The sequence below is a fragment of the Mobula birostris genome, chromosome 18, assembly GCF_030028105.1.
Source record: "Mobula birostris isolate sMobBir1 chromosome 18, sMobBir1.hap1, whole genome shotgun sequence".
NCBI classification, from domain to species: domain Eukaryota; kingdom Metazoa; phylum Chordata; class Chondrichthyes; order Myliobatiformes; family Myliobatidae; genus Mobula; species Mobula birostris.
Window position 1 is genome coordinate 36,225,436 of NC_092387.1, and position 24,056 is coordinate 36,249,491.

At 40.8% G+C, this 24,056-nt stretch overlaps 1 protein-coding gene across 1 annotated transcript in view; it reads left to right on the plus strand.

The window, feature by feature from the left end:
• The window catches only part of timm23a (translocase of inner mitochondrial membrane 23 homolog a (yeast)), a 58,065-nt gene continuing 34,009 nt past the window's right edge, over window positions 1-24,056 (plus strand). The window contains exons 1-2 of the mRNA XM_072282506.1: window positions 1-251; window positions 4,584-4,642. Coding sequence (XP_072138607.1) covers window positions 128-251; window positions 4,584-4,642 — 183 coding nt within the window. The 5' untranslated portion in view covers window positions 1-127. The remainder of the gene's footprint in view (window positions 252-4,583; window positions 4,643-24,056) is intronic.

The following is a 24,056-nucleotide window of genomic DNA, read 5'->3' on the forward strand; positions in this document are numbered from 1 at the left end:
GTCCGAGCTGCTGTGAAGTGTCGCGCGGACGGTGGTTACTATGGTCTAAACGTTCGGTGTGTGAAGTTCGACAGTCGGTGACGGGAGCTTTTTTCGTCTTTTATTCCATTTCGATAGTTAAAAAAAAATGGACAACTCGGGAACCGGCGGAGGTTTGCGGGCTGGCTTCGGTCTTTTCGGTGGCGGTGGTGCGGGAGCAGCAGGGAGCTCGGTAGCTGATTATTCTCAGCCCGACCTTTCCCGTGTCCCTTGTGAGTATGGCGCGGGATAGGCCGTGAGCGACGAATGGAGGAGCAGCTTGTTCGCCCTGGGTTAAAGGGGCAATGAGTCAGTACATGTGTTCAAAATGTTAACAATACATACGGTCTGATCGCACCCGTTATAACTGGCTCACGATGTTAAAATAAGTACAGCGACCCACATTGTTTACGGGTGTTTTGTACGTTCTCTTATGTAACTGATTAATTTTGTTCATCGTAGGTGCAGTTTACAAGTGATCTGCTCATTAACTTTGCACGTTTTTTTTGTCGAATCTGTATGTCCATCCGATTTTCATTCCTGAGAGCTGGATCAAGGAAATTGTGATATTAAATTTAAGTCACATTATCATGCCAAGGGGAAAAACATAAACGTTATCTGTTACATATATGTTCGTCTGGAATATCAAGTCACTTCCGCAGTGTGGAAGATGTTATATAAATGTAGGTTTTTTTTAAAAATGCTGGAATCTAGAGCAACAAGCAAGATGCTGGAGAAGTCTGAGCTACTTAAATCACCAAGGAATAGTAATTGAAAGAGGGAGAGTAAACATTTCAGCTCATCAACCCACTAACAGTTTCTTCTCCCCTCCCACCCCGATGCTGCCTGATGTATTGATTTTCATTTCTGATTTCCTGCACCTGTGCGGGGGGGGGGCGGTACTAGTGGGATTCTTTCCTTGTCCATTAATTAAAGAACGACTGAGAGTGATTAAACTAATTAGGATGTTTGGCTGGTGCTTGTGAAATTGAATTTCAGTGCAGAGCCTTAGAGAAAGGAAGGTGTCTCAAATCTTTAGGGGGAAGGGCTGAGAAAGAAGAAAATAGTATATTTGCAGAAAAAACTTCTGAAGTGACTAACCGAGTAAGTCTGAAGGGTCAGCCATTAGTGCAGTGTAGTGAATAAGGAATATGAGATTCTAAGGTAGTGGATTCATATAATGTATGCTTGGAGTGACAAGAAGAATTGAGATGCTGCAAAAGTTGAGGTGTAGCCCAAATTTAATGTTACTTCATATGATTGTGGACTGGTAGCAAATTCTGGTTTGGATAAAGGTGGTGGTTGATGAGTGCTAGTACTTGAAAACAGTTTTGTGTACTACTTGAGAAGGTAAAGAACATAAGGAATAGGAGCAGGAGTAGGCCATCTTATTGCTCTGCCAATCAATAAGATTATGGCTGATCTGACAATGTACTCATTTCCACCTACCTGCCTTTTCCCCATAACCCTTAATTTCCTTGCAATCTTGTCTTAAGTATATTTAGTGAGGTAGCCTCCACTGCTTCATTGGGCAGAGAATTCCACAGGTTCACTACTCTTCAGGAAAAGCAGTGCCTCCTCATCTCTGTCCTAAATTTACTCCCCTGAATCTTGAGGCTATGTCCCCTAGTTCTAGTCTCACCTGCAAACAACTTTCCTGCCTCTATCTTATCTATCCCTTTCACAATTTTATGTTTCTGTAAGATCTGAACTCCAGCAAGTACAGTCCCAGGCGACTCAATCTCTCCTCGTAGTCTAATCCCCTCATCTCTGGAATCAACCTGGTAAGCCTTCTGTGCACTACCTCCAAAGCCAGTATATTCTTCCTCAAGTAAAGAGACCAGAACTGCACATGGTACTCCAGATGTGGCCTCGCCAGTACCTTGTACAGTTGCAGCATAACCTCCCTGCTCTTAAATTCAATCCCTCTAGCAATGAAGTCCAACATTCCGTTTGCCTTCTTGATAGCCTGCTGCACCTGTAAACTAACCTTTTACAATTCATGCACAAACACTCCCAGGTCCTTCTGTATTGCAGTATGCTGCAATCTTTTACCATTTAAATAACAATCTGATCCTCCATTTTTCCTTCCAAAGTGGATGACCTTGCATTTACTAACATTGTACTCCATCTGCCAGACCCTTATCCACTCACTGACGAAGGGTCTCAGCCTGAAATGTCGACTGTACCTCTTCCTAGAGCTGCTGCCTGGCCTGCTGCGTTCACCAGCAACTTTGATGTGTGCCACTCATGTAACCTATCTTTAACTCTCTGCAGACTCTCCGTATCCTCCTTTTCCACTCAATTTAGTGTCATCAGCAAACTTAGATACATTACACTTGGTCCCCTCTTCCAGATTGTTAATGCATATCGTGAACAGTTGCCGGCCCAGCACCAATCCCTGTGGCACAACGCTCACCACTGGTTGCCAGCCAGAGAAACATCCATGTATCCCAACTCTCTGCTTTCTATTAGTTAATCAATCCTCTATCCATGCTAATACATTAACCCCAACTCTATGCATTCTTACGGATAAGCCTTTTATGTGGCACCTTATCGAATGCCTTCGGGAAATCCAAGTAAATAAGGTCCATTGGTTCCTCTCTATCTACTGCGCTTAGGGCCCACCTTAACTGAATCCATGGTGCATCTGCATGATGAATCCATTTCTTTCCAGATGTCTTTCTATTTCTTCTTTAATGATATCTTCAAGCATTTTCCCAACTACAGATGTTAAACTAAGTTGATGCACAGTTGAGAGTATTTAAATATCTTGTGATATCTTGATTGGAATGTGAATTTTGCAGAGGGAGATGATATGGGATGGGACTTTGGGATTGTTGGTGGGAAGAAATTTGTAGATGTTTAGCTGGATTTGGTTTTTGGTAGTATTTTGTATGTTTCAATGTAATTAAGGGGAAAAAGTTCTTGTGGGTGAGTGAGGGGAAAAAAGTGAAGTTGTACAAAGTTCCATTTTTATAAGCTTAGCTTGAAGTATCTGCAGAGAGTAAAATAGAGTTGATATTTGAGCTGTGTAGCTCAGTGTCAAGGGCACAAGGATAACTTTAGTGTTCTGTCAACATGCAGCCAGCAGATTTTAAACTTGTGTTAGCAATAAAGGATTATTTTTATACTGACATGTATTTAATAATGAAAATGTGCTCATTTATTCCAAAGTAGTTTCACAGTGCAACTGATAAACATACCTTGGTACTCATTTCTGTTCAATAATGTTTTGGTACGATAATGGTTATAGACTTTGTGTAGATAGAAACAATCTGAATTTATTTTATGGAGTGTTGTTCAGTATAAAACAGAAAATGCTGGGTATACTCAGATCACATAGTGTCTATGAAAGAAATCTGAGTTACCATTTCACACTAATCTTTCATGGGATCGAGAGAAAGTTAGAAATTGAACAGGTTTCAAGCTGCTGCCTATCATTGGTTGTTTTATATTTTAATTTCAGTTTTCCAGCATCTGTATATTTTCACTTTTGGGTTGTCTATAAGCAATTCTGGAAGAATTTCTTATTGGCCAGTCAGACTACTTTATAAATCCTGAGGAGTCTTTTTAACTACTCTGGGGAAGCTTGCAGCATTTAACTGTACACTACTCTGCGGCTTCAAGATAAATTTAGAGGCTGTTTAGTCCGCTATGCCCAAATATAATTACTCTTGTGTCTCTGGTTTTTATTGTCAGCATTGATAGTTTTCATAGCACCTCAGTTAGTAACAGGATGCTTTGTTGATTTGTCAGACTGGTAACATCCAGGTAAGATGGACAGTTAGCGCTAATGCAAACTGGAGTCCAAAAGATCACTCCCCAACTAAAGATACAAAGCCTTGGCCGCAGATGCTATCCCATTGAAGTTTTAAAATTCAACAGTTAAAAAAAAATGAATTTATAAGCTCATCATTTGTATCTGAAGAGAGGTGTTTGCCAAAATCATGATTGTCTTTAAGAAAGACAGATCGAGCTGGAGGAACTGCAGAGGGCTTTCCCTGCCCTCTGCTGTGGAGAAAAATCAATGCCACAGTCTTCATCAAGTTTGTCCTCCCAGTGCTTGCGGTGGCCAGTGAAATCCAATGCCTGTGACCTATATCTTTAGGAGAGATAATAGAAGTAGCTTCATCCACAATATGTGGTCTCTTCTGGTTGTTTTCCAGGTATAGACCACCCCAGTATTGCTCTAATCTTAGTTTTAGCTAATATTACATCTTATTTTGTAGGAGACCTAATTGAGCGTTAATGCTAAATGCATCTTTTGGTGCACCAAAATAGGTGCAATCCAATTCCATTTGAAAATGAGCATGAAAGGGGCTCTCATCCAGTAAGTCATATTGATCAGAAAAAAAATGAGGATCTCTACTCTTGCAAAGTGGAAATTCTCAAAGTAGTATGTGTAACCTCCAGCTGGATTGTTTCCTTTCCTGAAGAAGGTATGATATCACCAATTTCTGGTGTGAGTGTGGGGGGAAAAAGGAATGAGTTTTGGTGGGCTGAGGAGGGGGGAAAAGATGAAATGTTGCTGGGACTTATTGTTGCTGTCTTACTGTTTTCAGTGACTGGGATGAGCCCTTTGTCTCCATATTTGAACCTTGATCCTAGATATCTGGTCCAGGTAAGTAGAAAATGTTTTTGTCCAATATAATCAAGGTTCTACGTTGGTTGCAACAAGACTTTTTTTAATGGCTGAGATGTATAGAACAGCTTATGTTCATTAATGATGTAGGACAGATACACAATTCAGAATGCCACTGCTTTATTTGGGAGGTTTCTTGAGATTCTCTGGCAATTCTGTAGGAGTGGAATTAATGTCATGATGAACCCAGCCTCTACTTTTAATCTTCTGTTGGTTGGGTGCCCAGGTCAAAACTGATGTTAGGCATTCAAAAAAAGTGCATTAGCTTTCTCTTGACAAATTGAATGTGGATTCAGAAGGAGCAGATGTACACCACTGAAATATACTGCTGGCTGATGCCAGTTCTCACTCCACCTCATGATTGCACTACAGTGACAGCAGCTGTAGTTCCTGGCCTGAAATTTAGTTTTTGTTGTTTCCTTTCAATAACACATCTATGATGTTGTCCAAGATCTGAAGAGCATTCAGATCATCCAAGTTGGTTGAAATGAATGAATGATCTACTTCTTAAAAGTGAAGATTGGGAATTTGCTGAAAAGGGGGGAAAGGGTTCCTTGGTAAGTGTAAATAAATAGAATTACCTCAAAGGGAAATTAATTAAATGGGCTTTTGATTCAGGCAGGTGTTACGTACCCCATAACTGGGTTGCCAAACCAGCAGAAATGGATCACTCAGTTGGAGTCTGGATTACTAGAACTAAGAAAGTTTTATTAAAGAAACAAGCAACACAGTAATCGAAAGGATAATAAATGCAACAGTTCAGCAATGATAAACACACATGTGCACAGAATTAAGATAACAGCATCAATCAAGCTTTATCGTTGTCTAGGGGTAAATGACCAATTTCAAAGTGACACAAAAGTCAAGTTCGATTTAATAGTTCAGTTCACAGTAATCGTTGCCATGGCGATGGACAACGTGGGGGGAGGGAGAGAGAGAACGACTGATCATTCAGAAACGGCTTCCACTCACAGACCGGCGTTATTGCTCATAAGCAGCTTTTGGGCGGGTCCTTTGTGATGTCACCGACTATGACCCCTCCTCCAGATGCGGTCGATCCTCTGCAGTGAACCCGGCACCCAAGCAGGGGCGGACACACACTGGGTTCCCGCTGATCGTACCTTTCCACCCTGTGCGTTTAAGGTCTGGTACTTCCCACCGACTTGTGAGAGGCGCACCGCTTCCAGGGTCTCGTTAACTTGGGTGTCGTGTGTGCGCTGCCTTAGCGAACCTGTCCCTTTTTATCCCCCTGCTGGGGTATCGCCTGTCCATCACTGCAAACAGTTCAGGGTTCAAAGGGGGAGCCGCTCCAGACAGCTCTCTCTCCCGTCCCTTCATTACACATCTCCAGATGCTGCTTCATTGTTCCTTATCTCTCCTCCCCCTGAGGACAGGTGGCAGACCAACTGCTGATCTCACAGGACAACTAACATCTATGTGTACTCTGGTCACACAGGTATTACATATTGAATTGGGTTTTGAATTCTTTAATTCCTAATTTACAACTTTGGCTGAAGGGCCTGTTCTTGTGCTGTACTTTTCTGTTCTAATCTAGTAAATGGAAACATGCTAGGGCATTCAGTCTGTTGAAAGCAGGTTCCGTGCCATTTGGAAAATTGACCATTCTCCTTGCTCCCTGAAGTAGGAAATGCAGTAAGCAGAAAGAGATTCCTTTTGGATTTCAGACTTTGAGCTGCTTTAAGCAATAATTCACTTGCACTTTTTGTAATTTAATTTATTTGAAGGTGCTGATGTGGGCCCCTCCACACTGGAGAAGTCATGTACAAAGCAACCCAATTCAGTCAACGGAAGTGACCCTGACTTTCCCATTGTCTGTTGCTTGAATTCTCCACCTCACCCCTATGTGTAGAGGTGTTCTTCCTTAAGCTAACATTGGGCATCTTTGGAGCACATAGTCCTAGCAACTTGATAGTGTATTTTTTTTTAAAAATTCTCTCTCTCGTTCTCTCACATTTGTATCTGTTGCAATTTCTATTTTTCACCTCTATCTTTAACTGCTGTTTTTTTTAAATTAATTTTTACTTTGACAAGTTTAGTTTACACCCTTTCACAGACATCTTGCCTACCTTCCTGCGACAAAAAAACAGCTTGTGTTCTCACTTTCGTTATTTTAAGAAAGACTTGGCCATGCAGGAAAATAAAAGGGTGTAGGCATAAGTAGTGACTGAAAGGTTTCTAAGTTAGTAAGCTCCAGATGTTTACAGCTGCCACATGCTGGTGAATGCAGAAATGGGAAGATACTGCAAGTGATAGCTTGACTAAAATTAAATTGATTATTTTAAATTGGGGCTTTACTGGTGTTCGAGGAAGTGGGATATATAGGGCTGGAACCAATATCTTCTAAGAGAGCTTTGCTAATTCCATTGGGGAGGAGATAAAATAGTTTAGTAGGGAATGGGAACCCGACGACAGTTTCGGTAGAGAATGAGGCAAAATTGGATGTCCAATCACAAACAAGAGAAAATGTGCAGGTGCTGGAATCCAAGCATCACACACAAAATGTTGGAGGAGCTCAGCAAGCCAAGCAGCATCTGTGGAAAAGAGTACAGTCAATGTTTCAAACCGAGACCCTTAATCGGGACTTCGTCAGATCCTGATGAAGGGTCTCGGCCTGGTACGTTGATTGTACTCTTTTCCATAGATGCTGTCTGGCTTGCTGAGTTTCCCCCAGCATTTTGTTGTGTGTATTGCCAAAACTGGATATGGTGTGTAATGAAAACTTTAAAATTTAGGTGTTTCGAAGTCTCTGGCAAGATATAGGGGTGAAGGTTTGAGGAGGAGGTGGTCGATGATACTGATTGAGGAAAGTTACAGCTGTGAGATGATGCGCCTGAAAGCACCAGGACCACTTGAGTGGGGGGGAGGGGCAGAGCTGAAATGGTTTAATCACACTGGTTGGAGTGTAGTAGGAGACAGGCTTGTCTACCTTCAATTTGCTGTTCTGAGAAATGTAACAATAATAACTCGGCAGTGGCAGATTTGTATTACCTGTAACGTTAGTGGGGACAACAACAGAGTAAAGGATGTTAGAAGGCACAGGATACTTGAAATGCATCCAAAAGGATTATCTGAATGAACAAGGGTGTCAATGATGCTGAACTTAGATTTTTAGGTGGGAAAGCTGGGCAAATACAAGGTTCACAGTAGAAAATATTTTGGAAACAATGATCACAATTCATTTCTTACACTTAGAAAAGATGTAACATGGGGGATCACAATTATACTCAGGCAATGGCAATCCTGAGATTTTGCTACAGTGGACTGGAAGCAAGTATTTGAAAGTCAAATGGTATTGGCATGGTCCCTGTGTTTCTAAATATTCCTAAGGCCTAATATTCATTGTGTATGCCCTACCATTACCACCATCACAAACAGTATTATTTTTATTTGCACAGTGTTTTTTTTGCACATTGGTTGTTTGACAGTTTTTTATTTGTGTTTTTTTGTAAAAAAAATCTATTGCATTCTTCCCTTGTAAATGCCTGCAAGAAAATGGATTTCAGTGTAGTATATGGTAACATATATGTACTTTGATAAATTTACTTTGAACTTTTGAATTTTGAGCAGTGGAAACATTTGTGAATGGGGCAGTCAGCATTCAGACAAAGCACATTTCTTATAAAAGAAAAAGGAACTCTCTGACTAAACCTTTTGTGGTTGTTAAGAGTCCACAGGAAAAGATGAAGCAAAAAAGCTTGTAACGAATAGCAAAAGCTCAACACTTAGAACTCCTCAAAGAATGCAGTAAATGAGGAATGAATTTTGAAAATAATTAAGAAAGCTGAGTAGATGGAAGAGAATTTAAATATGTAAATTATAGGAAATCTCATCTTCTCGTTCATTAAGAGCAGCTCATTCTTCTGAATTCAATGAGTATGGACCCAACTTATTGACCTTCACTTAATAAGGATGGGGCATACACAATGAATATCCTCAGGAATATTTGGCAACCGAGGGACCTTGGTGTATCAATCCTACAAACTCTATGGATGGCAGCACAGGTAAGGTGGGGAAAAAGTCATAGGATGCCAGGGCCCTGTAGCTGGGATACATAGTAGAAGAATCAGGAGGTTTGATGTAACTTCAAGTACTTTTGTTCATACTGGTTGCATCACTACAGGAAGGAAATGATTGCATGAGAGAAGGTGTAGAGGATTTGGTAATTGTATGGGATGGATCATTTAAGTTATGACATTTTGTTTTTTTGGAGCACTTGGCAGAGGTGGTACTGGGTAAAGGTATACAGAATGATGAAGGGTGTAGAAGGGGCAGATTAGGAGGAAACTTTTTTCCCCCATAGCAGAAGTATCTAAGAGAACATGAATTCGGGCAAAGGGTAACATTTTAGAGGGGATCTGAGGGAGAACTTCTTTCACCCATAACATGGTTTATGTTACTTAGCACCTGTGAAGATTTAAAAATCTCTTTCAAGGCCCCAGCATTTTCTTTTGCCTCTTATAATAAATATATACAGTGGATTCTAGTTAATTGGTCCATTGGTTAACCAGGGTAGCCGTTTATTTGGGAGAATTCTTAAAGAACAAAAACTAATTGAAAATAGCTGGGATTCCCTTCATTTATTTGGGACACTATGCCACGTAATTGGGACAGGACACTATTGCTGATCAGTTTCTGACTACTGTCAACTGCGTGAACTGTGTAGATGTTAGACACCACACCAGTTGAAAGTCTACAGTTTTTAAATTTTGTCATTTGTGTGTGTTGTGTTCAAAAAGCAGTGATTATTGCCAGTGATAGTTGGCAAGAAATAAGCAGTCAGACCATTTGGAATTGTTTGGCTCACTGCTTGGAGATGCCAGAAACAGCTGGGAGTGAAAATAAAATTATTTCTCTACTTCAAGTTAGGAACTATGAAGAATTTGAAGGATGCAATACAGGTGGCCCCCGTTTTTCGAACGTTCGCTTTATGACAGCTCACTGTTACGAAAGACCTACATTAGTACCTGTTTTTGCTAATCAAAGAGGATTTTCGCTTTTACAATTAAAAGAAAGTCTGCTTTATACATGTGTTTACCATGACCGTGAAGCCTTGTGCGGGCAGTTGTGTGCGCATGCGTGTACGTGCTGATTTTTTTTCTCCAAATCGATTTTGGCTCGCTGTCTTCCCGATTTTGATAGGTGAAACTACACTGTACATACATTATTTCTACTTTATATAGGCTGTGTATTTATCATATCATTCCTGCTTTTACTATATGTTCATGTTATTTTAGGTTTATTTGTGTTATTTATTATGATTTGGTAGGTTATTTTTTGGGTCTGGGAACGCTCAAAAATTTGTCCCATATAAATTAATGGTAATTGCTTCTTCGCTTTATGACATTTTGGCTTACAAGCATTTTACAAGGAGTTTCATGGGAACACTGTACCTTCGGATAGCAGGGGAAACCTGTAGTTGAAAGCATTGTATGAATACAATGCATTATTTGCACTAGGTGTCTCCACTCATTTTCATTTACAGTCAATCAAAAGAACAGCAGCTTGTTGCTCTATGTTGTATCCAGTGATAGCAGTGAAACCTGTGTGGGAGGTTTATGAAGTGGAAAAACCATTGGACTGGGATAGTTCCACTCTTTCGACCTCGGAAATCTGGATCCAGCGGTACGCATAGTTGTCATAAACTGGGATTTTCCTTGGTTACAGTGGATAACCATAACGACTTCTGTGCATTATCATGCCTTCGCTGTCCTCAAGGTTTTGCAGAACGGCCTTCTGGGCAGTTGGATCTCACTCTTGATCTCATTTTCCCAGTCCACCAGAGCTGACTTCACATGCTATGATAGGCATGTTTCTATTCCATTGGGGTATGAGGCCCAATGGTGAAACTCACCTGGATTAGCCTACCTGTCGAAGCAGTGTACTAGGGTGTGGCTGATGTAGCGTACTAACAGCTACTCGTAGTTGCAGTTAAGAACTGAGTGTCTGGTGGGGACCAAAGGTGAGTAAGCTGCCCCAAAATGGACACATCACCAGAAGTGCTACCCCATACTCGGAATGGTACACTGGATGATTCCTCCATTGATATCTAATATACAGTTTTATAGTACAAAGTTCAAAGTAAACTTTTTTTTAAGAGTGCATGCACAACACATACAAGCTTGAGATTCTTTTCCTGCAGGCATACTTAGCAAATTAAAAGAACAGTAACTGTAAACATCAGGATCTGTAAACAAGCTGCAAATGCAGATATAAATAACGAGCATGAAATAACAATAGAACAGAGTGCTTAAATAAGTATAGCTATTTCCTTCTGTTCAAGAGCCTGATGGTTGAGTGGTAGTAACTGTTCTTGTGCCTGATGGTGTGAGTCCTGAGGCACTTGTACCTTCTACCTGATGGCAGCAATAAGAAGAGAGTATGACCTGGGTGGTGAGGATCTGTGGGTGCTATTTTTCTACAGCAACATTTTGTGTAGATGTGTTCAATGGTTGGGGGGGTTTTACCCAAGATGTACTGGGCCGAATCCACTACTTTTTGTAGGATTTTCCACTCAAAGGCAAAGGTGTTCCCATACCAGGCCATAATGCAGCCAGTCAGCACACTTTCCACTGCATATCTATAGAAGTTTGCTATGGTTTTTGATGCTATGCTGAACCTCCGCTGACTCCTGAGGAAGTAGATGTGCTGTCGTTTTTTCTTTGCAATAACATTTATATGATGGTCCAGGACAGGTAATCTGAGATAGTGACACCCAGGAATCTAAAGTTACTGACCCTCTCCACCTTTGATCTTCCGATGATTACTGGCTCACGGATCTTTGGTTTCCCTGTCCTTAAGTCTACAATCAGTTCCTTGGTCTTACTGACATTGAGTAAGAGGTTATTGTTTTCAATCGAGTTTTCAATCTGCCTGCTGTATGTTGATTCATCACCCTCTTTGATACAGCCCACAACAGTGTTGTCAGCAAAATTGTGTATGGTGTTGTAGCTATACTTAGCCACACTGTCATGGGTGTAAAGCAAGTAGAGCAGGGGGCTAGGTACACATCCTTGCGGTGCTCCTGTGCTGATGGAGATTGTTGAAGAGATGTTTTTGCCAATCAGAACTGACTGGGGTTGACAAGTGAGGAAATCCAAGATCTGATTGCACAAGGGGGTATTGAAGCCAAAGTCTTGGAGTTTACTGATTAGTAGTATTGGTAGTGTTCTGTGTTCCATTTAAATATGTCATTTTTACTTAGTTAAACAGTAGATTGTCTATACCCTTTTAACTATTTCCATGAAACTTCAGCTATTTGGGACAGCTGCTTAATTAGGTTAAAGTGTACTTATAAGACCAAAGACATTGGAGAAGAATTAGGCCATTCAGCCCATTGAGTCTGCTCCACCATTCCATTCTGGCTGATCCCAAATCCCACTCAAGCCCATATGCATGCCTTCTCGCCATATCCTCTGATGTCCTGACCATTCAGGAAACTATCAACTTCTGCCTTAAATATACCCATGTACTTGCCCTCCGCTGCAGTCTGTGGCAGAGCATTCCACAGATTCACTACTCTCTGTCTAAAAAAATTACTCCTTACCTCTGTTCTAAAAGGTCGTCCCTCAATTTTGAGGCTGTGCCCTCTAGTTCTGGATACGCCCAGCATAGGAAACATCCTCTCCACATCTACCCTATCTAGTCCTTTCAACATTCGGTAGGTTTCAGAAAGATTCCACCCCCCCCCCCCCCCCCCAAACACGTCCTTCTAAATTCCGATGAGTACAGGCCCAAAGCTGCCAAACGCTTCTCGTATCTTAACCCCTTCATTCCCGGAATCATCCTCATGAATGTCCTCTGGACTCTCTCCAATAATAACACATACTTTGAGATATGGGGCCCAAAACTGTTGACAGTACTCCAAATGTGGCCTGACTAGTGTCTTATAAAGCCTCAGCGTTATCTCCTTGTTTTTATATTCTACTGCTCTTGAAATAAATGCAAACGTTGCATTTGCCTTCTTCACCACAGACTCAACCTTCTGGGAGTCTTGTCTGATGTTCGAATTTTCTCCCCCTTTACATAGTCTGCACTATTGTTCCTTTTACCAAAATACATTATCATACATTTCCCAACACTATTCCATCTGCCACTTTTTTGCCCATTCTTCTAAACTGTCCAAGTCTTGCTGCAATCACATAGCTTCCTCAGCACTACGTACCCCTCCACCTGTCTTCATATCATCTACAAACTTTGCCACAAAGCCATCAATTCCATTATCTAAATCAATGACAAACAATTCATTCTTGTTCCACAGACACTGTTCAAAACACTACCTGCTGTGGCTTGCATTTCACAGAATTACGTGTCCCTATGTCAGTTTTTTCCCCTCTCTCCTTGTTAATCTCTAAGCAGCTCCAAAAATACTGAAACAACCTCAGCAATCCTGACCACCTCCTTTTGTCCTTTCCATTCCTTCACATGCTCAGCAACTTGTTCCCACTTTCTTCCCCTGTCAGAGATTTCAATGTGAATCATTAACTTTCTTTTTCCACAGTGACCATCTCAAACTTGATGATCATTTCTAGCATTTTCAATTTTCAGTTCATGTTTCCTATTCCCTCTGGGTATCCTAGATTTTTAGAGGTCAAAGTGTAGATAACAATTTTGACTCTATAATTCTCTACATTTTAGAATGCCCCTACAGATTAAAAAATTATAAGTTCTTCAGTACACAAATGTAAGGTGCAACAAAATGATTGTTACTCCAGATTTGATGTTTTATAAAAAAAATACAGTAAACATAAAGAATATAATAAAACAAAAACAATGAATATATATATATAAAAGCAGTCCTATACAACATAATGTATAAGCAAATATGCATAGACTGATACGTACAGAAAGTGACACAGGGGATGTATATATAATGGTGGTGGGGTGGGTTAATGAGTAGTGGTGTTGATCACCCAGGCGACTTAGGAGAAGTACCTCCTGGTGGGAGCCTCTTCCCTGATTAAGAGTCAGACTAACAGTCCACAAGTCGTGTGGGTGGACTCTTTTATGATCCTTTTCTGGCACCTTTCTGTATTTATGTCCTTGATGTTATGTAGGTGGTACCAGTGATGTATTGGGCTGTTTGTAGAGCCTTCCTCTATGCCACAGTGCAGTTTCCGTACCGCACGGTGATGCAGCATGTTAGAATGGTTTCTACTGTGTATCTGTAGGTCATGAGTATTGGTATGCTTAGAGCACTCTCCATCCTCCTTGGAAAGTAGAGGCGTTAGTGAACTTTGACAGTGGAGGATATATTCTGGTACCATGAAAGGTTGTGTAAGATGTGCACTCCCAGGAGTTTGAAACTGCTCAGTTTCCACTGCTGTGCTACAACTTCAGAGGGAGAGTTAAAACAACGACAGCAACTTCCAAGGGAGAATTAAAATGAGGAACTGTGGATCAGTTAGCCTAAAGCAATTAGCAGAAAACATTAGAATCCATGGTTAGGAATTGTTTACTGGTATCTCAAAATAATCACAGTGCAATTGGATATATAGTCTAGGAAGAAAAATCATGCTTGAAAACAAGAATTTAAGAGTATTAACTAGGGTAGAAAATGGGAAGCAAAGGATGTAATATATTTACTTTTGCAAATAATAAAACATTAGTTCTTAAGATTACAGCCCTCAGGTTTGAAGTAATTAGCAAAGATTGAAGATTCATTAATGTGGATTTCTAGGCTGTAGCTCTTCATTAAATATTTAGAGGAAATGTGTAATTTATACAAGTTTATACTGTACAATGATTCAGAGGCTATAATATATAATGAGTTAAGTGTGCTGAGAAATGTGAAATTATGAAAAGTCAGAAAGAAGCATTTTTGTTTTAACTGCTGAGCAATTACATCTCAAGAGCTCATACCTCCTATGCACAAACCATATTAGTTAAATGGCAAATACAGGAAGCTATTATGACAAACGAGTGGTAGATTATCCCTCATTTTAAAAAGGATGAAGTCATAATGAAGACTGTACAATATCTATGATTCGATATCACCAAAGTGCTAGACTTTCATCAAGGAAAGTTATTGCAGAATTTGGTAGTTGACCTCGATGATAAAGACTATCCCACTAGGCAAGATTGTCTAGGAATGGCATTTTGAAATCTCACTGAAGACGGGCAAACTACCACCATGTCACCACAGTACCAGAGGAGCCAATGTACTTGATCAGTGTTGGGCCACTATCAAGAACATTTATCATGCCATCCTGTACAAGTATGATTACCTGGTTATATTACTGCTGGTACATAAGTGGAGACTGAGGACAGCAAAGGTATGGTCAACTTGAATAACTGGATATGGGTAACTTTGAATCAGTGGAGAGGGTCAGGGATTCATCCTCAGATCTAAATGAATATGCCGCAGCTATCACCAACTTCATCAGCACCTACATGGATGAGCGGGAGCCTTTGAAAACACACCAGATTCTTATTCTGTTGAGAACTGGACCTGTGGCGTTCAAGAGGTACAACCTACTGTAGGCCATCATGAGGGCATAAAGGTAATTCCATGTGAAGCTAAGGACAATCAGGTGCACAACAGCTGTGACAAGGTTTGCATGCAGTTACTTCCTATAAGGTAAAAACTAACAGCTATCATGCTTCACTCACTGATGAGTTCAACACCATTTGTGCATACTTTGAAAGAGAATTACACTTTGCATGTGCAAATCCCCACAGCAGGTGGCAGCAGTAAGAGGCATATGCAAGAACATCCTTCAAGAAGGTCCCTAGCAGGGTACTGAAAACCTGTACCCACTGGCTGGTGTATTCAAGGATATCTTCAACCTCTCGCTGCTACAGTCAGGTTCCCACTTACTTCAAAAGGGCAGGAATCGTTCTGGTGCCCAATGACAGCAGAGTGAGTTGGTTAAATGACTGTTACACAGTAGTACTCGTATCTACTGTAATAAAGTGCTTTGAGAGGCCAGTCATGGCTAGAAATAACTCCTGCCTGTGCAAGGACCTGGGCCCCTGCAATCTGCCTACCACTACAACAGGTCCATAACAGATGTAACCTCACTGGCTCTCAACTCAGTTTTGGAGTACCTAGACAACAGGAAAACTAGACATCAGCTTGCGATTTAGTGACTATGGCTCAGTGTTTCACACCGTCATCTCCTCAGTACTAATCAACAAGCTTCAAAACCTCTACCTCCATCTGCAACTGGATCCTCTACTTTCTTATTGGAGACCACAGTCAGTGCAGCTCAGTGATAACATCTCCGCCTCACTGACAGTTAATACAGGCACACCTCAAGGCCGCAAGCTTAACTCACTGCTCTACATTTATGACTGTGTGGCTAGGCACAGATCAAACACCATCTAGAAATTTATTGATGACACCATTCTTGTTGGTAGAATCTCAGATGACGAGTAACCATACAAGAGTGAGATTCGCTAGTTGAGTGATGTTGTAACAATAACTTTACACTTAATGTCAGCAAGACCAAGGAATCAATTATGAACTTCAGAAAAGGAAGAGTCAGGAGAACACACTCCAGTCTTTATTTGAGGTGGAAAGGGTGAGCAGCTCAAGTTCCTGGGCATCAACATCTCAAGATTATCTATCCTGGGCTCAGCACAATGATGTAATTGTGAAGAAGTCACACCATCAACTCTACCTCATTAGATACTTAAGACTATTTGGTATGTTACCAAAGACTTTTGCAAGTTTCTACAGATGTATAGTGGAGACCATGCCGACTAGTTGCATCAGCACCTGGTATGGAACTTCCAACGCACAGGATCGTGAAAAACTGCAAAGGGTAGTGGACTCAGCCAATTCCATCAAGGATATCTTTAAGAGGCATTGCTTTAATAAGGTGCCATCCATGATTAAAGACATACACCGGGGGTCCCCAACCTTTTTCGCACTGCGGACGGGTTTCGTATTGACAATATTCTTGCGGACCGGGGGGGGTGGCAGGGTTGCCAACGAACAAGAGTGGCAGTCAAATACGTTGAGTTTACCCCCGAAAGACTACAATGACCATAAAGCCTTGTGTGGTCACCAGTGCACATGCATAATTTGCGCATGCGTGTATGTGCCAATTTTTTCTATAAATCGTTTTTGGCGATTCTGCTGGGGGGTGGGTGTTAATCACGAATGCAATATAGGTGATGAGTGGCTAATACATTCAATTTCATTTCTAAAAGGGTTTATCTAACAAATTTAATATTAAACACACAGCGCATATTTTCCTCACATGAATATAGTGATGTCAATTATCGGGAGGACAGGGAGCTTGAAGTAAGTGTTGAACGAACTTCCAGTAGAAGTAGTAGAGGCAGGTTCGAGCGTTCGGCACGGACTAGAAGGGCAGAGATCGCCTCTTTCCGTGCTGTAATTGTTATATGGTTATATAAGTCAATAGCATCATAACATTTTAAGTAACGTTTGGATATTAAACACACAGCACATATTTTCCCCGTATGAACATATAAAATCATTGCAACACACCAATATCGCTGAATCAGTGGGAGCCCTGGGCTTGTTTTCCTGCAGCAAGACGGCCCCATCAAAGGGTGATGAGAGACAGCGATACTCGAACGGGGTTCCTTATGTCCGGTCTATTCTGCAATTTAGTTTTCGTTGCATTCATTGCAGAGATATGTTGGAAATGGAAGCAACGTTTTCAGTGCTTTCATGGCTATCTCAGGATATTTAGCCTTGACTTTGATCCAGAATGCCGGCAGAGATGTTATGTCAAACATGCTTTTCAGCCCGCCGTCATTGATCTCCTTCCCGTGCTGACATGGATGACGCGTGCGTAATAACCTCGCGTGCATTCTAGCTCAACAGTGGGCGTGACAGGGAATGTCATAGTCATATTTTATTGTCACTGGGGGGAATTGGTTTTCGTTAAAGTTGCACCATAAATAATTAAATAGTAATACGTAAATTATGCCAGGAAATAAATTCAGGAATGAGGAAAGGTGCAGCTGACTCCTATCGCCAAATCACATCGTTTCCTCGCGGCCCGGTGGTTGGGTACTGCTGACATACACCATCTAATGCTTGGCCATTTTGCATTACCAGCACCAGGGAGGTATGGGAGCCTGAAGACCACACAGTATTTTAGGAACAGCTTCTTCCCCTCCATCAGATTTCTGAATGGTCCATTAACACTAACAGGTTATTCATTTTTCACTGTTTATTTGGTGACAAATTTTGTTTTGCACTGTACTGCCGCAAACCAAATCTCACAGCATACTGTATGCCAGTGATAATTAACCTGATTCTGATGTATGTATTCCCTTTCTTTTATACATTCCTGCCCCACCTTCTCTCCTACTGAAAGCTAACTTGTATAGTTGACACTTGTGTTACAAGGCAAGAGAGTGCACTTCTGAAAAAACAATCTATGATCAATGGCAACTTTATTTGGTACACTTTATTAGATATTTGCTTTAACAAGGTGTAATAAGTCAGTCATGTGGCAGCAACTCAGTGCATAAAAGCATGCAAACATGGTCAAGAGGTTCAGTTGTTCAGATTAAACATTAAGAATGTGGAAGAAATGTAACCTAGTGACTTTGACTGTGGGATGATGCTGCTATTCGGGGTGGTCTGTATATCTCAGAAAACGCTGATGATCTGAGATTTTCACACCCTCTCGAGCTTACATAGAGTGGTGCAGAAAAACAACGAAACCTTCTAAATGAGAAAGTTCAGAGGAGACTGACCAGACTGGTTCAAGCTGACTGGAAGGCAACAGTAACTCAAATAACCATTTGTTTCAGCAGCATTGTGCAGAAAAGCACCTAAGCACACGTTGAACCTTGAAGTGGATAGGCTACAGCTGCAGAAGACCATGAACATGTAGGAGCTACCGAATAAAGTGGCCACTGAATGTACGCCACAGTTTTTTGTGTAATGTGAAGTTGTGTCATCTATGCATGCTTCACAAATTGCAAGTTGAAGAACAATTTATTTACTTTACATAAATTTCATAAGGTTTTTATTCTGTATCCCAGTATTTTTATAGTGATTTGTGAATTCCATAAAGATAATTCTTTTATCCAAACTGCCACAACGTAGGGGTCATCTGTACTTCCCTCTTTTCCAATGGACTTTAAAATGTTGACTATTTCCTTCCACAGATGTTGCTTGACTGGTTGAGTTTTTGCTGTCGATTTCCAACATCCTTCTGGTTTTGACTTTTTTACTGAAGATAGGTTGGGCTGATACTGGAACTCAAGTCTTCAATATTGTGGCCTTTGTGTTATTGAGGTCCTTTGCCTTATCCGTTGCATACAACCTTTTTAAATATCAATTCTGGTACTAGTGATTTTGTAGTCCACACGAGAAGATTGTCTATGTGGCCCTAATGGTTGTTGCGGCTGTTTCAGTTGAATACTGCAGTTATATTTTGGTCTCCTGCAATGAAGTAAAAGTTTATGGACCACACTTGTTATCAGGTCCATAGCCTGGAACGTCACTTAACTCTGTCCCCTAACAGGTTATCTTCATTTTTGTCATTTGTATAATCTTGTGTCATGTCTACACGGCAATGCCAATTCTTGTGTATTTTTTTTTGTGGCAGTCTTCCTGGCATGGTTTCTTACATTTCACATGTTACCAGACAGGGCACTGCTTGACAGGCGGAAGTGGTGCACTCTCAACAGAGCGAGAGCGGGAGTTTGTAGAACAGGAGACAATATGGTGAAGTGGAGTTTAAAGACCAGCGAATCCTGTGAGTGTGGCGAAAGGGTGCAGAACATTGAACACATTCTGCGCAACTGGCCATTCTCACCTGGTTTAGCTGACACTGACCTGCTCAACATCAACCAAACAACACTAGAGTGGCTGGCTGTCTGGTGTGACAAGCTATGATGACTGTGAAACCAGTGTTGGGTCCTTGTCCTAGATGGTTATGTTAGAGTGAAGGTCAGATTGCCATAAGGAGATGGTGAGAGTATCCCATTTTGTTACAATATTGGTGCCAAATAACACTATGAAGCATGCCCTCTGTGAAGAAATAAAATTTCTTGAAAAACTCCTATGATTACACCCATTAATGTCATGATCGTAGAACTGTTTTGATAGTAGATTAGTAATAATTTTAGTTTGTATAAATTTGACTTAATGTTAGTTCGCTTGACACTTGATTAACATGCAGTCTGTTAGTAATAGCCCTCGTCCTTCATAGTAATCTGGAAAACAGGGTGTCACCTTGTTGCAGTGTAAAGCACTTTTAGTGCTTTTCCATGTTAAACGTTACTGTGAAAGGTAACCAAGCATTTATTTTATGCCTGGATACTTCATGGAACATCCTGAGGCCATTCCCTCTACTCTTGATCTCTCATCTGTCACCTCTTGCGTGTCTGTAGCATTAATGGCACAGAGCAGTGGAGGAATGGTGGAAACGGCAAAGGTCTCGCCAGAAAATGAGGACCATAGCTATGAGGTGCTGAATTGCATAACTTTGGCATGTCATTTGATTTGTAGTATCCACAGTACAAATAGTTCTTATGTTTAAAAATTTGAAAAACCAAATCATCAAAGAAATAACATAGAGGAAAAGCTGAGGGCAGAGAAAGAAGAAAAGGTTCTTTCTGCCTGTCTTTTAACTATATTCTTCCATCCTGCTTTTATTGGAGCAGATTTTTTGGAATGTAGGCTCTGAACCCAGTACTGAAGCAACAGGGCAAAGAAATTTTTGCATTTCTATGGAGCTTTGTATTTGTTTATCGAAATGACCTTTTTTCCTACCTTTTCTGTTTCCAATATTTATAAATTGATTTAGAGAATTTGCATTTCCCATGTGCCCATGGTTTTGGAAGTGGCTTCAGTTTAAAGTAATTTAACCTGCTACAAGTATGAACTTTTTTTAAACTGATTGCCTTTTGATGTGGCTGGGTGAAAGGTGGGGAGGAAAGCGTTTTGTCTATTTGTGTGAAGAGAACCTTGTTTAGTTACCTTGTTTTGCTGTGACCGAACACATCATGCCATCTAGTGCCAGAATGCTAGAGCAACCACTGCTGAAATTCCAATAATCTGGCACACTTGTGACTTGGTGTCGGACTGGCGGATATTCCTGATTCTTGGATATTATTCATATTGGCGTCCAATGCAGTTTTAATTTTAAGTTGCACAGTAGTCTAAGAAATTTTCCAGTGATTTTTAAATGGAGCAAATGAAATACTGTTGAGCAATCAGGATTTCTGAGTAGTTTTCCTTCTGTACTCACTCACCTGTCATCCAGTTGTTTTTAAGTTGTATTTTTATACCTGAATATTAATGTCTACGTTCTAGTTAATTTTCAAAATCTACTTCTCATGGTTATTACCCTCTTGTATAACAGTGGTTCCCATTTTTTAAAAATCTTGCCCAAGCATATTATCAGTGTTACTATTGGAGTGGCCCAGTAGCATAGTGGTTAGAGTAATGTTTTACACCACCAGCAGTCCTAGTTAATTTTCCACTATTGTCTGTAAAGAGTTAGTATGTTCCATAACTGCGTGGGTTTCCTCCTCCATTCCAAAGGCATATGTGTTAAAATTAGTGAATTATGGGCATACGATATAGGAGGAGATTTGGGCAATGCATTCTGCTCCATCATTTCATCGTGGCTGATCCAATTTTCCTCTCAGCCCCCAATCTCCTGCTTTCTCCCCATATCCTTTCATTCTCTGACCAATCAAGAATCTATCAACCTCTGCCTTAAATATACATAAAGACACAGGTGCCTATGGCAAAGAGTTCCACAGATTCGCCACTCTCTGGCTAAAGAAACTCCTCCTCATCTCTGTTCTAAAAGGATATCCCTCTATTCTGAGGCTGGTCTTGGACTCTCCCATCATAGAAACAACCCCTCCACATCTACTCTATCAAGGTCACCCTTCATTCTTCTGAATTCCACCGAATACAGGCCCAGAGCCATCAAACACTCTTCATATGACAAACCATTCAATCCTGGAATCATTTACGTGAACCTTCTCCAGTTTCAGCACATCCTTTTGTATATAAGGGGCCCAAAACTGCTCGCAATACTCCCAAGTGAGGTCTCACCAGTGCTTTATAAAGTCTCAACATTACATCCTTGCTTTTATATTCTAGTCCTCTTGAAATTAGTGCTAACATTGCATTTGCCTTCCTCACCAAAGACTCAACCTGCAAATTAACCTTTAGGGAATAATACACAAGGACTCCCAAGTCCCTTTGCACTATACTGTTTTGTATTTTCTCTCCATTTAGAAAATAGTTAACCTTTCAAATTCTTTGCCCATTCTCTTAATCTAAGTTCTTCTGTAGCCTCTCTACTTCCTCAAAACTACCTACTCCTCCACCTTTCTTCATATCATCTGTAAACTTTGCAATAAAGCCATCAATTCCATCATCCAAATCATTGACATATACCGTAAAAAGAATCGGCTCCAACACGGACCCCTGTGGAACAGCACTAATCACCGGCAGCAAGCCAGAAAAGTTTCCCTTTATTCCCACTCTTTGCGTCCTGCCAATCAGCCATTGCTTTATCCATACTAGAATCTTTCCTGTAATGGGCTTGTAGCTTGTTAAGCAGCCTTATGTGTGGTAGCTTTGTCAAAGGCCTTCTGAAAATCCAAGTACGTAACATCAACCAATTCTCCTTTGTCTATTCTGCTTGTTATTTCTTCAAAGAATTCTAACGTATTTATCAGGCATGCTGACTACAGCCTATTTTATCACTTGCCTCCGAGTACCCTGAGACTTCATACATCTTCCCATCCTTTGAGGTCAGACTAACAGGCCTATAGTTTCCTTTCTTCTGTCTTTCTTCCTCCTTGAAGAGTGGAGTGACATTTGCAAATTTCCATTCTTCCAGACCATCTAGTGATTATTGAAAGATCATTACTAATGTCTCCATGATATCTTCAGCCACCTCTTTCAGAACTCTGGGGTGTACACCATATGATCCGGGTGACTTATCTACCTTCAGACCTTAGTTTCCCAAAAACCTTTTCTCTAGTTATGGTAATTTCACACACTTCATGACCCCTGACACCCGGAACTTCCACCCTAGTGCTAGTGTCTTCCACCATGAAGACTGATGCAAAATACTTATTCAGTTCGTTCACCATTTCATTGTTCTCCCCCTCCCTCCCGTTACTACCTTTCTAGCAGAGTTTTCCAGTGGTCTGATAACCACTCTCGCTTCTCTTTTAAACTTTATGTATCTGAAGAAATTTTTGGTATCCTCTTTAATATTATTGGCTAGCCTACTTTCATGTTCCATTTTACCTTAATGACTTTTTAGTTGCCTTCTGAAAGCTTTCCAATCCTCTAATTTCCCACTAATTTTTATTCTATGATATGCCCTCTCTTTGGCTTTTATGTTGGCTTTAGCTTCTCTTGTTAGTCACGGTTGTGTTATCTTTCCTTTAGAATACTACTTCCTCTTTGGGATGCATATATCCTATGCCTTCCGAATTGCTTCCTGAAGTTCCAGCCATTGTTGCTCTGCCATTATCCATGCCAGTGTTCTTTTCCAATTAATTCTGGCCAACTCCTCTCCCCTGCCTCTGTAGTTCTGTCTACTCCACTGTAATACTGACACACCTTTTCAAATTTCAGGATAAATTCAATCATATTACAATCACTTGCCCCTAAGGGTTCTTTTACCTTAAGCTTTCTAATCAATTCTGGTTCATTGCCCAACACCCAATCCAAAATAGCTGATCCTCTAGTGGGCTTAACCCCAAGCTGCTCTAAAAACCCACCTTGTAGACACACTAAAATTTCCCCTCCTGGAATCCAGCAGCAACCTGATTTTCCCAATCTATCTGTATATTGAAGTCCGCATGACTATTGTAACATTGCTCTTTTGGCATGTATTTTCTATCTCCCATTGTAATTTGTAGGCCATATCCTTACTACTGTTTGGGGTCTTTATACAACTCCCATCAGGGTCTTTTTACCCTTGTAGTTCCTTGGTTCTATCCACAATGATTCAACACCTTCCTACCCTATGTCATGCCTTTCTAATCATTTGATTTCATTTATACCAATGGAACTGTGCCTTTATGCTCGTCCTTTCGATACAATGTGTGTTCTTGGACATTAAGCTTTCAGCTGTAATCTTTTCAGGCATGATTCAGTGATGTCTACAGCATCATACCTGCCAATCTGCAACTATGCTGCAAGTTCTTTTACCTTATTCTGTATACTGCCTGCATTCAGAAGCAACACCTTCAGTCTTGTATTCACCCTCTTCAATTTTGTCCACCTTTTACATTGCAACTCATCCTGTTGACTGCAGTTTTGCCCTATCAACAGCCTCTCCTCACCACACACCGCCTCTGTTTGTAAACCTGCTACCTCATCTTCAGGCAACACACATAAAAGTTGCTGGTGAACGCAGCAGGCCAGGCAGCATCCCTAGGAAGA